The sequence below is a fragment of the Lampetra fluviatilis genome, chromosome 26, assembly GCF_964198595.1.
Source record: "Lampetra fluviatilis chromosome 26, kcLamFluv1.1, whole genome shotgun sequence".
NCBI lineage: Eukaryota > Metazoa > Chordata > Hyperoartia > Petromyzontiformes > Petromyzontidae > Lampetra > Lampetra fluviatilis.
In genome coordinates this window covers 9,149,607-9,161,901 of record NC_136300.1, presented here as the reverse complement: position 1 = coordinate 9,161,901, position 12,295 = coordinate 9,149,607, and the positions used below count along the sequence as shown (strand labels likewise).

The 12,295-nt window shown below is 42.9% G+C and overlaps 1 protein-coding gene across 1 annotated transcript; it reads right to left on the bottom strand.

The window, feature by feature from the left end:
• Positions 1-334: 334 nt before the first annotated feature.
• On the bottom strand, positions 335-12,067 carry PRIMPOL (primase and DNA directed polymerase). Its single transcript, XM_078868907.1, has 12 exons — positions 11,864-12,067; positions 11,206-11,321; positions 10,576-10,708; positions 10,213-10,360; positions 8,889-9,431; positions 7,038-7,293; positions 5,519-5,619; positions 3,922-4,005; positions 3,665-3,773; positions 2,099-2,181; positions 1,050-1,095; positions 335-458 (listed from the first exon to the last, which is right to left on the bottom strand). The coding sequence occupies exons 1-12, from the start codon at positions 12,065-12,067 to the stop codon at positions 335-337; spliced, it is 1,947 nt and encodes a 648-aa protein (XP_078725033.1).
• Between the last annotated feature and the right edge of the window lie 228 nt (positions 12,068-12,295).

Sequence of the window (12,295 nt, the reverse complement as noted above, 5' to 3'; positions counted from 1 at the left end):
CAACCCTTCTGCGCGGGAGCAGGAAAGTGTTGTCCACCGAGCACCCGCATTGATAGTTAGTATTCGTTCTAAGTCGATAGAGTAACAATCAAAATCGTCAGTTGCCTCATTTTGAGTGATTTATCCGATCAATAATTTTGTGAGTTTTAATCCATGAAACTGGGCGACTTAAACATAATTTATACCTATATTAGTGTTTTTGGCATAGAGATCGCAGAAAATAGATATTTTTTGATTATCCGCAATTTTGAATTATCCGGAGCCGTCCTACCCGTCATTAGCGTGGAAAATCGAGTCTACTGTATTTACATCACACAAACGCTAGACGTTATGTCTACATTTCCACGTGGGTGTCTTCCACGGTGGTTGTCACTGTGTCTGTCTGGTTCTGTGTGTGGCCTTCTCCATCAACTTCTTTATCTCCAGCTTCTCCAGGAAAATTGTCAAACCTATCGCTGTTTTTTGGGAAAATAACACGGACATAATTATTATTACATTTAACAAGCGGTAAAATGGCCACAAATGAAAATAATATTTTAAAATAAACAAAACAAACATTTGAAACTGAAAAACAAAAATGACAATGTCCAAAACAAAATGACCATTTCTGTCGGCCTCAGGTTATAAATCTAGTTCTGTAGTCAGATTCTGATCTTATAACCATATGGAATTCCCTCTAGATAGTTCTAACAATGCGGTGCCTTGTTGACTTCGTTCCACACAAGGAGACAATCACACGTACATATTTTGTAAACTTGCTCCATGAGCTGGAGCATTGCTTCTGCAAGACAATGCCCCCAGCCCCAGCTGACACGGCAGAGTGAGATGCCCAGGCCGGTGCTGTCAAGGATTGCCATTTGGAGGAGCTCCTGCATCTTCTCCAGGCCTGGCACCCAGATTGAAGGAGCATCTAAAAACTTAACTTGATAAGGGAAGCAACACCAACGTGCCTAAGGAAGAACGTCATTTATGCAGATTTCTCATGGGCAAACCAAAGCTAACAATGTAGTGCTTTGCTACTATGGCAAATGCCATTAAATATACTTACTCGAGAGAGAATGCATTTGGGGAGGCACTCTTGAGGAAGAGGATAGTCTGAAAACAATAAACAAACCTATTTATGTTTGCATGTTACTGAATACAAACATCCCAATTATGAAAACATACATGCAAATTGCTCCATTGGAATTCCACACAGCAACATGCCCCCTTACTGCGAAAACTTGACAGTACCCTCCATAAAAAGTTGAGACTTATTCCAGGGTAAGCAAGCGTAATAATAAAATAATTTTACGGATTTCTTGACTCCGTAGCTTTGTTATTCAATTATTCTAAATGGCTTCATAAATCAGCTGCAATGATACGTCTTCAAGGGTTATACAATCTCAACTACATTACCCAGTTTGCCTTTGCATACTATTATTAACATGCTTCCTGCTAAAAGTGGACAAGCATTAAATTGTACTGCTAAAGTTAGGTAAGAGTATAAATGATAATTATCTTACATTATCCATTAAAATTGTAATTTAAGAGGCAGTAATAGGTGATGACAGCACTGCATTGTTAGTGTCGGTTATGAATTTAAACATTTATTAACAGTGCAGGCCTTAAAGGCCCTAAATGTCAAGCAACCACCAATAAACGTCGATATCCAAATCGTAATAGGTGTTTGGGTTCGATCGCTTGAGGACAATGTGTGTCACAAAAACCGAAGTGTTAAATTCACCTTCAAAGTTGCACTGGATAACATGTTTAGGATGAATTGAGCAAGGTTATTTATTATAGGAGCTTGGGGAAAATGGGCGATGGGAGGGAATTTCAAATGGAGCAATGCGAGGAAAAAAGCACAGAGACCAAATCCTCAACGTGGGTGAAAGAAGTGAAGTTGAGGGGAACAGTAATCATCGGAGTAGCCATACAACAGTGATGAGGCACAGACACATCAAAGTATACAACGCAATGAGTTGAAAACATTTACAACTTCTTACAATAAAGTTTAATTTTTTTTATAAAGCTTTAAATCGAAATTTAATTTTATATTTGAATGTCATCACAAGGAGATACACTTTATATCTACTTAGGATTAAAACAAACTCACTTTGAGAGCGGAAATTTATTGCCCTGCATTCCTGGTCGTGGCACTTCTGGTAGAAAATCCCCTGATGTAGGTCCACAAAGTAGCTGCATGAGCAGAGAATTCGATAACATTCAATTTTACTTGTCTGAATTTCTGAAATTAAAATCTTGGCTTATTACCCTAACAGAGGACCGTGTTGCCAATCGTGTCAAGCGACAGCGTATTTTACAAACGTAGCCAGGTGGTGGTGGCTATACACGTGGGCTGTTATCCAGCAGTGTGGAGGCGAGGGTTTGTGGATAGCACAAATCTGAAACTTCCTTCCCGTGGGTGTGAAGGTGCCAATACCCTGGCTCCTCAGAAGGTAGTACAGCAAGTGGCCTAATCTCCATCTGTTTCCATCTGTACGTGGATAAAGTGTTGCTTCCTCACGGGTGTGGGTTTTCTCTGGGCGCCAGGGTTTTCTCCCACTTGTATACTCATTAATTGGCTGAATGCACCTTCAAATAAAAACCCAATGCAGGACTCAACTGAAAAAGAGTCCAACGACTCAGTGTGGCTTTCCTGAATTATATAAGCAAATTATTATCAACAGCATTTCGTTTTAACTGGGGTAAAATATACAAGTAAAATGTCACATGGAAGCATATCAACATTGTAGTGTCTGAACTCTTTGGTTTTTTCGGTAAAGTCACGTAGGTACCGAAAGAACCAAAGAGTATGGATCCCTGCAGTCACGAAAACTTCTAATTTAGATTGCGCTGTCTGAAGTTAAAGAGATGCAGGAGAAAATCTCAAGAGATGTTTCTGGGGAATGAATAACAGTGGAGTATTGTTCACCAGATGCACCACAGTGAGAAGTTGTTCGCCCTGTTAGCACTGTGGAGTGTCCCCGAGTTTCCACTTGTGCACAGGCTATCTGCGGCGTCCACATGATGTTGTGATGCGGTTCGTTTCCATCAATCAATGTGGCCGAGGGATCGGAGGAGGGCAATTCACCTCTACCAGTGACGGTGAACACTGGTATCACAACATGTGTGGTAATGGTTGACCATACACCAAGACATGCCTAATGTGCAGTAGAATGTAGTTGTGTACACAATATGGAATGGAATAAGCAAGCAGACAATATGCCTCCTTCCAATATCTGTCCTTACACATAAAAAGTAAGTTTCTTTAAGACACCCCATGCCTTCTAGCAGTGCATAATTTCAGCAGCATTGGTTCAACACAAGCAAATGCTGGATTGGTTATCTATTTCGTATCTCATCATCAGAGTTAGGTTTTTTCCTGAACCAATGCTCTATGTATGTTGAAATTCTTTTACACCGTACATAGCCAACCATGCTAATCGGAGGTGCGGGGGAAGGACAATAAATTAAACACAAAGCAGTTCTAAAAAAAAAATTTGATTTAAAATGATTGTGAAATACCAGATGTTAGATATGGATCCTAGTTCGACACAAAACTATATACCATGTAATTATAATAATAGCGTCATTGTGGAGAATATAAGTAACAATATAAATATGCAAACAATACGCCTGCTTCACATTTGTCATGGGCTTGGTGGCTGGCAATGCTTACCAGGTGTTGTTTCTGCGGTGAGCTCGTCCCACATTCTCACACCACCGGTTCTTGGTTGCCTCGTAAACAAGCAGTCCGGTGCCTTCATAAAACTTCCAGCACCGTAAATCTGGTAACAGCCACAAAGGCAATATCCAAAAATTAACGATTGCAGAGCACCTGGGTTAACGTGTGGTGGATCCACCCAAGATGAGCTCTTGTGTTTTGCATACAAATCTCACGTATGACATAGCTTCGAGTGTTTCAAGTGGTCCCACCTCCTTGGACTCCTCCCTTGTTGAGCTGTGACCGTATGTACGCATCAATTTCTGGGAATGGAGACGCCTGGTATCCAGTAACCACTGAGCAAAAAAAACAAAATAATGTCAGAGCGAAATCTGGAAAGCATTAGAAACAATGATGTAAAAGAATGTAAAAACAATGTTTTTTCTTTAGATTGTTTTAATTCTTCAACCAACTGCATTCACATTGTGCTGTTGCCATTGTAATATTCGTAAATTAACATGTGAATCTCTCAGCAATCGCATCACCACACTGAGTAAAAACCCCACAATAAATAAAACGCAGCTCATTACACCGCAGATTCGGATACTCATCAGGTAAGTCATGTCCCTCGAAAAATCTCCTGCCTCATTTCGATTTAAAGCTTTCGTGACTGCAGGGATTCATATTCTTGGTTCATCATGATGATGATGATTGCTTTTGTTGCAATCGAAACGTCGTGAGAATTTTATTGTTTTATTTTTATTATTTCCCTTCTACGTGACTTTGCCGAAATAACCAAGAATATTAATCTCCTGCCTCCCCTCTCCATTGGTCATGAAGCAGACAGCCATCGACACACACCCCCGGCCCTCTCTCTTGGTTGCGAGCGCAGTTGGGTAAACAGATGCGAAGACACACAGACAAAGATCCCCCATATAGCCTTAACAGACTGTAGGGGCAAGTGCTGTTAGCGAGCACCTATGAAGGCCGGAACGGTACACGAGGGGGTGGGTGTCCAGCACCACGCCCGACCGCCTTTGTCTCCCCAGTGGCAATGTTTACACACCGCACCAGGTACTCATTTGATGCTGAGTCGACCTAGGGGAGGGCCCGGGACCGGTTCAGATAATCGTCACTGGTGTTGGCCGTGAGCGGGAATCGAACCCGGGTCGCCAGGTTCATAGTGCAGCGCGCTAACCGTTCCACTACCACACACAGTGACACAGACACGTATTTTACACGACAATACGAGTCGCTTATAACACGGGTATTATTCAAGTCCCCCGTTGCCCACGTTATGTCGGGATTTTACTGTATATATAAAAACACACTTTGCTTAATAATGAATATATACTGGCTCTGTGGCCCCTATGTATCCCATGAAGGTACTTGGGACATTACTGATACCAACAGGAAGCGTAGAAGTACACGCTGCTGGCAAACACAATTATGTTTAGATATCCATTGTCTCATCTCAAATTCACTTGTCTAATGATGGCCCACTATACAACACAGTTAAGACTTCTTGTGGATTATTAATAAAGACAATAGTAATACTTTAACATACAGGCTTTCACAACCAATTTTGATTCATATTAGATTTTTTGGTTCAGGTCGAGTAAATAAAGTGTGTTGTAAACCCTCGTTTACCAGACACAACCTGAAGTTGCCATGTGAACAATTTGTAACAATGGTACGACTATCCCTTGTGACAATGAGGCAGAATGACAGAAAGGAATTAATACGGGCTTAATCAAAATCAGACACACGTTCTGATACGTTGTGCCCAGCCACTAACTAGCGAATCAGCATTTTCAGAATCGTCCTATAAAGCAAAAAGTACACATCAGCTCAAAGAGTTTAACTCACGTTTGGCGTCACCGTGAGCATTGTTTGCAGCGAAGGTGTTTGTCCTGTGAGTGCCCATGGGAGAACCGAGGCAGCTCAGCACGCGAAGGCCTGGGGTTCGTCTATCGCATTCACATGCAAAGGTTCGCACACGCACACACATGAGGTGATGTGGCCCAACGGTAGCGTGTTCGCCGTATGTTGCAGAGGTTTTCTGGTCAATTCCGGCAGACTGCCCACAGTGGACGTTAGAGAACGCGTAATATAATTCAAAATAAATAGGCCATTGTCTGCCGGCATCACGGTCCGAATTCGAGATACAATTACCTGCAAATTACTCAAGTAGGTTTACACATAGTAATTATGGCCCCATACTGACAAACTTATGCCCGGTGCCAAGATCCTTTGTGCCAGGACAGCTGGCACTTGGGGTGCCTATCGGATTGTTTGAGATGAGATATGATGTAAAGCACTTTGAATTGCTGAATCATTTAAGCAACACCATATACATGAACAAAAATTATCCTTACACAATTCGTATACAGATGACATGGGTGTTTATACGCAACAATAATGCACGCAAATATCAAAACGTATCTATTCAGAATAACACTGGAACATAGATGCATATAGAGAACAATAATACATTAAAACATACAGAATGACAGTGCATCTCTGTGCTCGACTGAACACATGGCAGTGCTCATCTGCCCTGTGTCGTCGTGATTTTTATTAATATTTTTTACCTACGTGACTTTACCGAAAAAACCTAAGAATAGTGCTCATCTGCATTGGTGGCTCTGAGCCGGTGATGGATATTACACATTCTTACAAAAGCATCAAAATCAGCAGAACTATTTACTAAACATTGATACATAAATTAAATCTCAATTGAGGAATGATCCCTTCATTTTTTTTCTTAAAAAATTGAGACAAAGCCCACATTCAGAATGAGAGACCCATTAGCCTATTACCACACATGTATAGAGTGTTTATGAAGACCACAGAAAATTGAATAGACAGAGGCCAACCAGCCATGTAAGTCAACTGGATTTAGAAAATACGTTTTCTACCATTGACTACTTACATACTATCACTCAGATTCAAGAAAATACAAATGAATATCTAATACCACGATTGCATGTTTTTTTGTAGATTGAGGCATTTGATTTAGTGGAAACCAATCCAGTCATCCAAGGTCTTACAAACCAAAGCCTTCATAAAAAAATATTTAGATATTATCAAAGCCATTTATAAAGATAGCCCAGCTACACTGAGATTGTGTGAACTAATAAAAAACACTCCAATATAGGCAGACAATTGTGTAGTCAGCATGGAATAACCAGAAATAAAAATGTTGATATTTTATAGGATTACTTTTTAAAATAAACTTTCATTTTCAATAACCTTCATTTTAATGAAGATTTAATTTCCAGCATATTAAAAGTTTATTTAAAGAGAATTTTAAAAAACCCATCAGGCAACCTATACATCCACAACCACTGCACCCACTGGTCATATGTTAAGATGTCAGACTCACTCGACATTGGTGATAAGTGAAGCCAAAAAAATCTTCTCCTGCAGCCCCAAGTGCTTCTTGGCCTCCGAGGACCACGCAGGCCTTCCGGAAGCTCTGGTTGTCCCCGTGGACTGCAGTGCCTCTCTGGCTCTATGGACCCCCCATGCAGGGAGTCTTTGGGCTACATAACTGTCATCTGGAGCCAGTCGCAGTGGGACAAGCACTCCTGCCTTTGATGAGCCATACAATCGGAAGTTCCTGTTCTTGGTGTATACACCTGTATGGCAAGAACACATGCCTTTGTGTAAGACTTCACACTACATTCTGTACAAGAAATCATATGGAACAAGGCAAACAGCTCATCTAGACAAAGATGAAAGTAAATAAAAAGATGCACCAAATGTATTTTATAATGGGATAAAAATGTGGTTGATAGGATGTGTAAAATAAACTTTTATTTTATAATTAGAGGGACAGATATGTAAATTAGGCATACTATAATTATTTATTTTGTAACTTATAGTCATGTAGGGAGTTCAATTGAGTCACGGACGTTGTTCTTTAGAGGCAACATCAACACGTAACACAAGGGGGTAACTCTGCCCCTTCACCAGATGGCCACCCAGCTAACTACCCTATACGGAGGAGTTACAGCTACGAAGGGTCTGACCCTCACTCCGGTCCCAACCACGTGTTGATGCCTGTAGAGCTTCCAGCTTGTAGGACGTAGAGCTTCAGCTTGTACAATGCAGCGACCCCAGTCCCTCTCAGGGACCCACCTTATATCCCCCTGGGTCGGGGCTGCTCTGCCCTTGGCCCCGCTCGCCTTCGAGCGTTCCAGCTCTCTCTCGATCCCTCTCGAGAGCTCTCGCCGGACACGTGATCACCCCCTAGCCCCCCCACCTGGGGACCTCTCTATGGACACTCCGGATCACGTGTCTACAGGGTCAACCAGAGTGCCATGGCCCGGGGCAACCCTGCCCCTGGGCTGACACTCTCCCACTTCCCCTTATGGGAGCCCGCACTACGCGCTATGCAAGGTGCCCGTGCTAACCCAGTGCACACCAAGCCCCGCTAGGGCTAGTACTACACCCGCCTACGGGGTGTACGCGATGACAGTGCATCGCGCACCACAGCCCTCTCGGGCCGGCACCATACAGTGACATTCCTGATGTCACTACAGTCCTGCCAACCACTAATGATCATTTTGTGTTATATATTATGAAGTTTCATGTCAAACTAGGGCCCATAGAGAACAAAAAGGGTCCTTGCCTATAAAAATCCTGCAGTTCATCAAAATTGGCTCAAGAAAGCCTGACTCGGTTGATGAGACACTGGATGTTAAAGCTGATCCTGAGTTTGCTGGTGTTTAACCATTACTACTGAAACTATGCACTCCTAGAAGGCCATGTGACCGTTGGAATTTGTAAAAATGTATTTTATATATCGTCCGATGGGTAATTTTGCTGGACATTGGTCTGAAAAGTCACAGTCTAATGCATTAAATATATATTTTATGCAGACAGATTAATTAACAGACGGTTCATTTAAAGAATCTCGCCAGATGGCTCGGCAGTAAACCGAGCGGCCCTCAATCGGAATGTTACGAGTTAAAATCCTGGTTGGGGGATGACTCAGCCCACCATCCTTACAGGGACGATACAATGAGTACTGTACCATCTTGTGAGGAAGTCAATAGTGGTTGTCCTGTGGATGGACTCTCTCCAATCATAGGAATATGGACTTTCATCCACTGGCTCAGGGCTATAAACAGCAAATGAGCACTCCTTTTATCCTCATTTGAGCAGGAAATCACCTTGATTTTTTATTTCACAACTGTAGAATAATATGGAGTTCACTCAGGCTTCTTACCTAGGTCAACAGCCAGGGTGAGTTGTCCAGTTTTGTCTTTCACAATCAAAGCCTCCAGAAGATATTGCCAGGTTGCTCTGTAATCCAAGATATCCCACAGTGACCTTTTCTCAGTTCCTGATGTCCCTTGATCTTGAGGGTGATACCATGTTGCAGAACAGTCCAGGGTCATCTCTCCTGCCTTGGTGAACTGAGTGTTTGTGTGATCACGCAGGGTTCCTGTGCAGTCCCCATTGCTCTTCGACTCCTGATCATTTTCAGAACCACAGAGTGAAGACTCTTGGTCGAACTCCCTCTTCCAGTTCTCAGTCCATGATTCATTAGAGTCGGTATCATCCCACAGTGTTTTGTGAGATTCTAGGATATCCAATTGTTCTTTGATCTCAAACTCTCCCTGAAGCCTCTGGGAGAATGTGGATTCTGCAATATGTGGCACTGCTGGACTTTCACTCGGACACACAGAATGGGCTTCTGCGACACCTTGCAGTGTAATGTTGCAAATTTTCTCAGCAAGCGGCTTCAATATTTTTAGGACAAAGTTTCCTGAATATTGGGTGATGGGTTATGAAAGATACGTTAAAATACAAACACATAATGCTTTAAACATATATTGTATACATATACTAGAACAAGGACGTTGAATAGCTTGTGCAGTCTCCTTGGTCATAGGGTGATTTTGTTGAACAAATGGAAGTAAGTAGATCGTGTGTAGCAACTGGTATGTATGGCAACAGCACGTGTAAGGACATATTATTATTATTGTACCATCTTCCCCCACAGTTAAATTACAGGATTGGGGGTTTCCTCGCCTGCTTGTGACAGTAGTTATTCTTTTGTGTTTATAATTAAATCTGTTTGTGATTTCTAGAGCTTTAGGAGATGTTGTTTTGTGAAAGGCACTCATAAAATAATCATTATAACGGCAGGACACAGAGTTCATTCAAGTTTTTACTTGAGGATGTGGCTCAGTAACTTCGTATATGTAAGGGGTTTCTAAAACCATGCTAAATGCAGGACAGGGTATATCCAGTCACATGTTTTCAGCAAACTACTGCATTGGACAATGGGTATCATAAACAAACAGTTTTGCCTCATTCACATTGTGTTCCGTCACGACAAAGCAGGTCAAATTTCTTATCTTTACGCGCGAATATGCCAAATGATTTAGTTTTTATCGTGTATAGTTTAAAATTTACATTATATCAACGCGATATGTATATCTAAAGAAGAAAAATCTTCAAAGAAATATCTGTATTTTTACAATGACGATTGTGTCTGGTACTTTTGGCTACGGCAATGTGTGCACTCAGCAGTGTGTACGTGCCGGCTTGCAGGTTGTCCTGAAAAGCTGCACCAGGGATGTGGAACAGCAAGTGCCGGCTGAACTTGCTGGCTGAGCTGGAGTCCAGAGATAGCACATCTCCCATCGTGCAAGCCAGCCCGTAGCACGCTTGAATACATGCACAGACATACTGCCCACAAGCACACGTGTCAACCTGGGTGGTGATATAGCCCAGCAGGAGGTTTATTGCAAGGCTAAACCTTTACCTTTTTCACCTGCTGCTTTAACCACAGCCATGTGGAATTCACACTGGTCCTAAGACAGGAATCATCTCGTGAGACCCTGACCCCTCATGCACCTTCAATCCCTCAATCTGTGAAGGGTGCAGACCTATGGGCTACTCACCTTAATGAGAGTGGCTGTTAAGCTACCCCCATCCAGGTCAGGGTTGCTCTCCCGTGAGAACTCCACATCAAAATACAAGTGACACGTGCTGCCCTCTGGGATCACCTCGTAGTAATGCGCCTGGTGTGATGCCCTACAGGAACACGCCACCAATCACAATCACTCCCAGTCAACCTAATTGCTCAATAAAGGTCTCTCCGTGTTGGCGAGAGGGGACGCAGTGCGCTTCTTCTCTAATCCAGGTAATGACTGCATCTGCGCCATCACTAATCTGTCAACTCCCTGCCCCTTTTCAAGTTCAGGCTCAAGACCTTCCTCTTCTGCCTATGGCCAGCATTTTATTCCCTCAGAAAGAAATCCAGCATACCAATTTAGGATACAGTATTTAAGTCGTGCACACCTGTGCAAAATAGCATACATTTCTATTTTGGGTTTTGAAAGAGTGCATGTAAAAAATATAAGCGTTGTCGTCCTGCTTTTTAAACATCATGCACAGTGGAAATTCAATCTAGGAAGTGCCAATTGGTAGTATGATTGGAGAGTTGTCTGCTAAAAGTGTCTACAGGATAACATATCTGGTGCAGTTCATAACAAGTACTGTGCAACAGTGTACACCGAGGGCATTCGTACCTTCCACTGCAGTACACATGATAGTAATGCCAAAACTCGGAGTAGGATGTGACCAGGAAGGTTCTTGTACCTGTGGTCGCTTGGTTAGGACGCTCAAATGCGAACGTGTGTACCTCCTGGACACACACACACACAATGCAACCCATACTCATATGTACCGGATTTCAAAATATATTTTATTTTCAAAAAGGTAAAGTAGAAAAGCTGACAACAAATCTTCTTGGTTCTTTCGGTAAAGTCACGTAGAAGGGAAATAATAAAATAATAAAAATAAAACATAAAATAATTCTCACGACGTTTCAGCCACAACGCAAGCAGCCGTCCTCAGGTGAAGAACAGGTCTGTCGGGAAGACAGCGTCTTCAGACGCTGTCTTGCGTTGTGGCCGAAACGTCGTGATAATTATTTTATTAGGTTTTATTTTTATTATTTTCCTTCTACGTGACTTTACCAAAAGAACCAAGAAGATGAATCCCTGCAGTCACGAAAGCTTTAAATCGAAATCTGACAACAAATGTTTACATTTGCACGTAAACACCAAAAACAATTTCGGTTTAATCCATGGAATTATACTATGGGGAAACTCTCCTGGTCTCTTTGGTTGCACGCGTTGAACACCAGAAAGGGGCGTCGTGAGGGCTCGTGACGCCGCTCCTTACCTGAGCTGGGGCGGCGCTGCGTGCCAACTGCAGCGCGTCCGCCTGCCGGTGGAAGAGGCTCCACACATGCGGGGGGAGGTCTGGCGTCGACAGTCGGGGCCGGTAAGGGGCGACGGTGAGAGGCCGCTTGCTGAAGATGCGCTCCCGCAGCGACACGCGCTCTAGCAGCTGGGCCCAGCGCGCCCGGCCCCTGTTGGCACTCATCTGCCTGACACTCAGCGAGTCTCTGCAGCCCCCTTGCAGCAGCCCCCTCGCAGCAGCAGTAGTGCAACTGGGGAATGAACAGCGATATGTGTATTTATACATGTGCGCACACATTACGGACTTAACACGTTATTTGACGACACTGACATTGGCAGTGGTGCCACAACGCACAAAAAACTGCACACATTAATCAATAACAATGCCCTAAAAGGAAAGGTAAAAAAAAGC

What these genes read in the sequence shown, in the direction of transcription:
- PRIMPOL (XM_078868907.1), bottom strand. Translation starts at nt 12,067, where the DNA reads ATGAGTGCCAACAGGGGCCGGGCGCGCTGGGCCCAGCTGCTAGAGCGC. An exon ending in TGCTCACGGTGACGCCAAAC is followed by an intron (nt 4,006 to 5,518) that starts GTGAGTTAAACT and finishes TTTTTTGCTCAG; the next exon opens with TGGTTACTGGATACCAGGCG. An exon ending in CCCAAATGCATTCTCTCTCG is followed by an intron (nt 459 to 1,049) that starts AGTAAGTATATT and finishes TTTCCCAAAAAA; the next exon opens with CAGCGATAGGTTTGACAATT.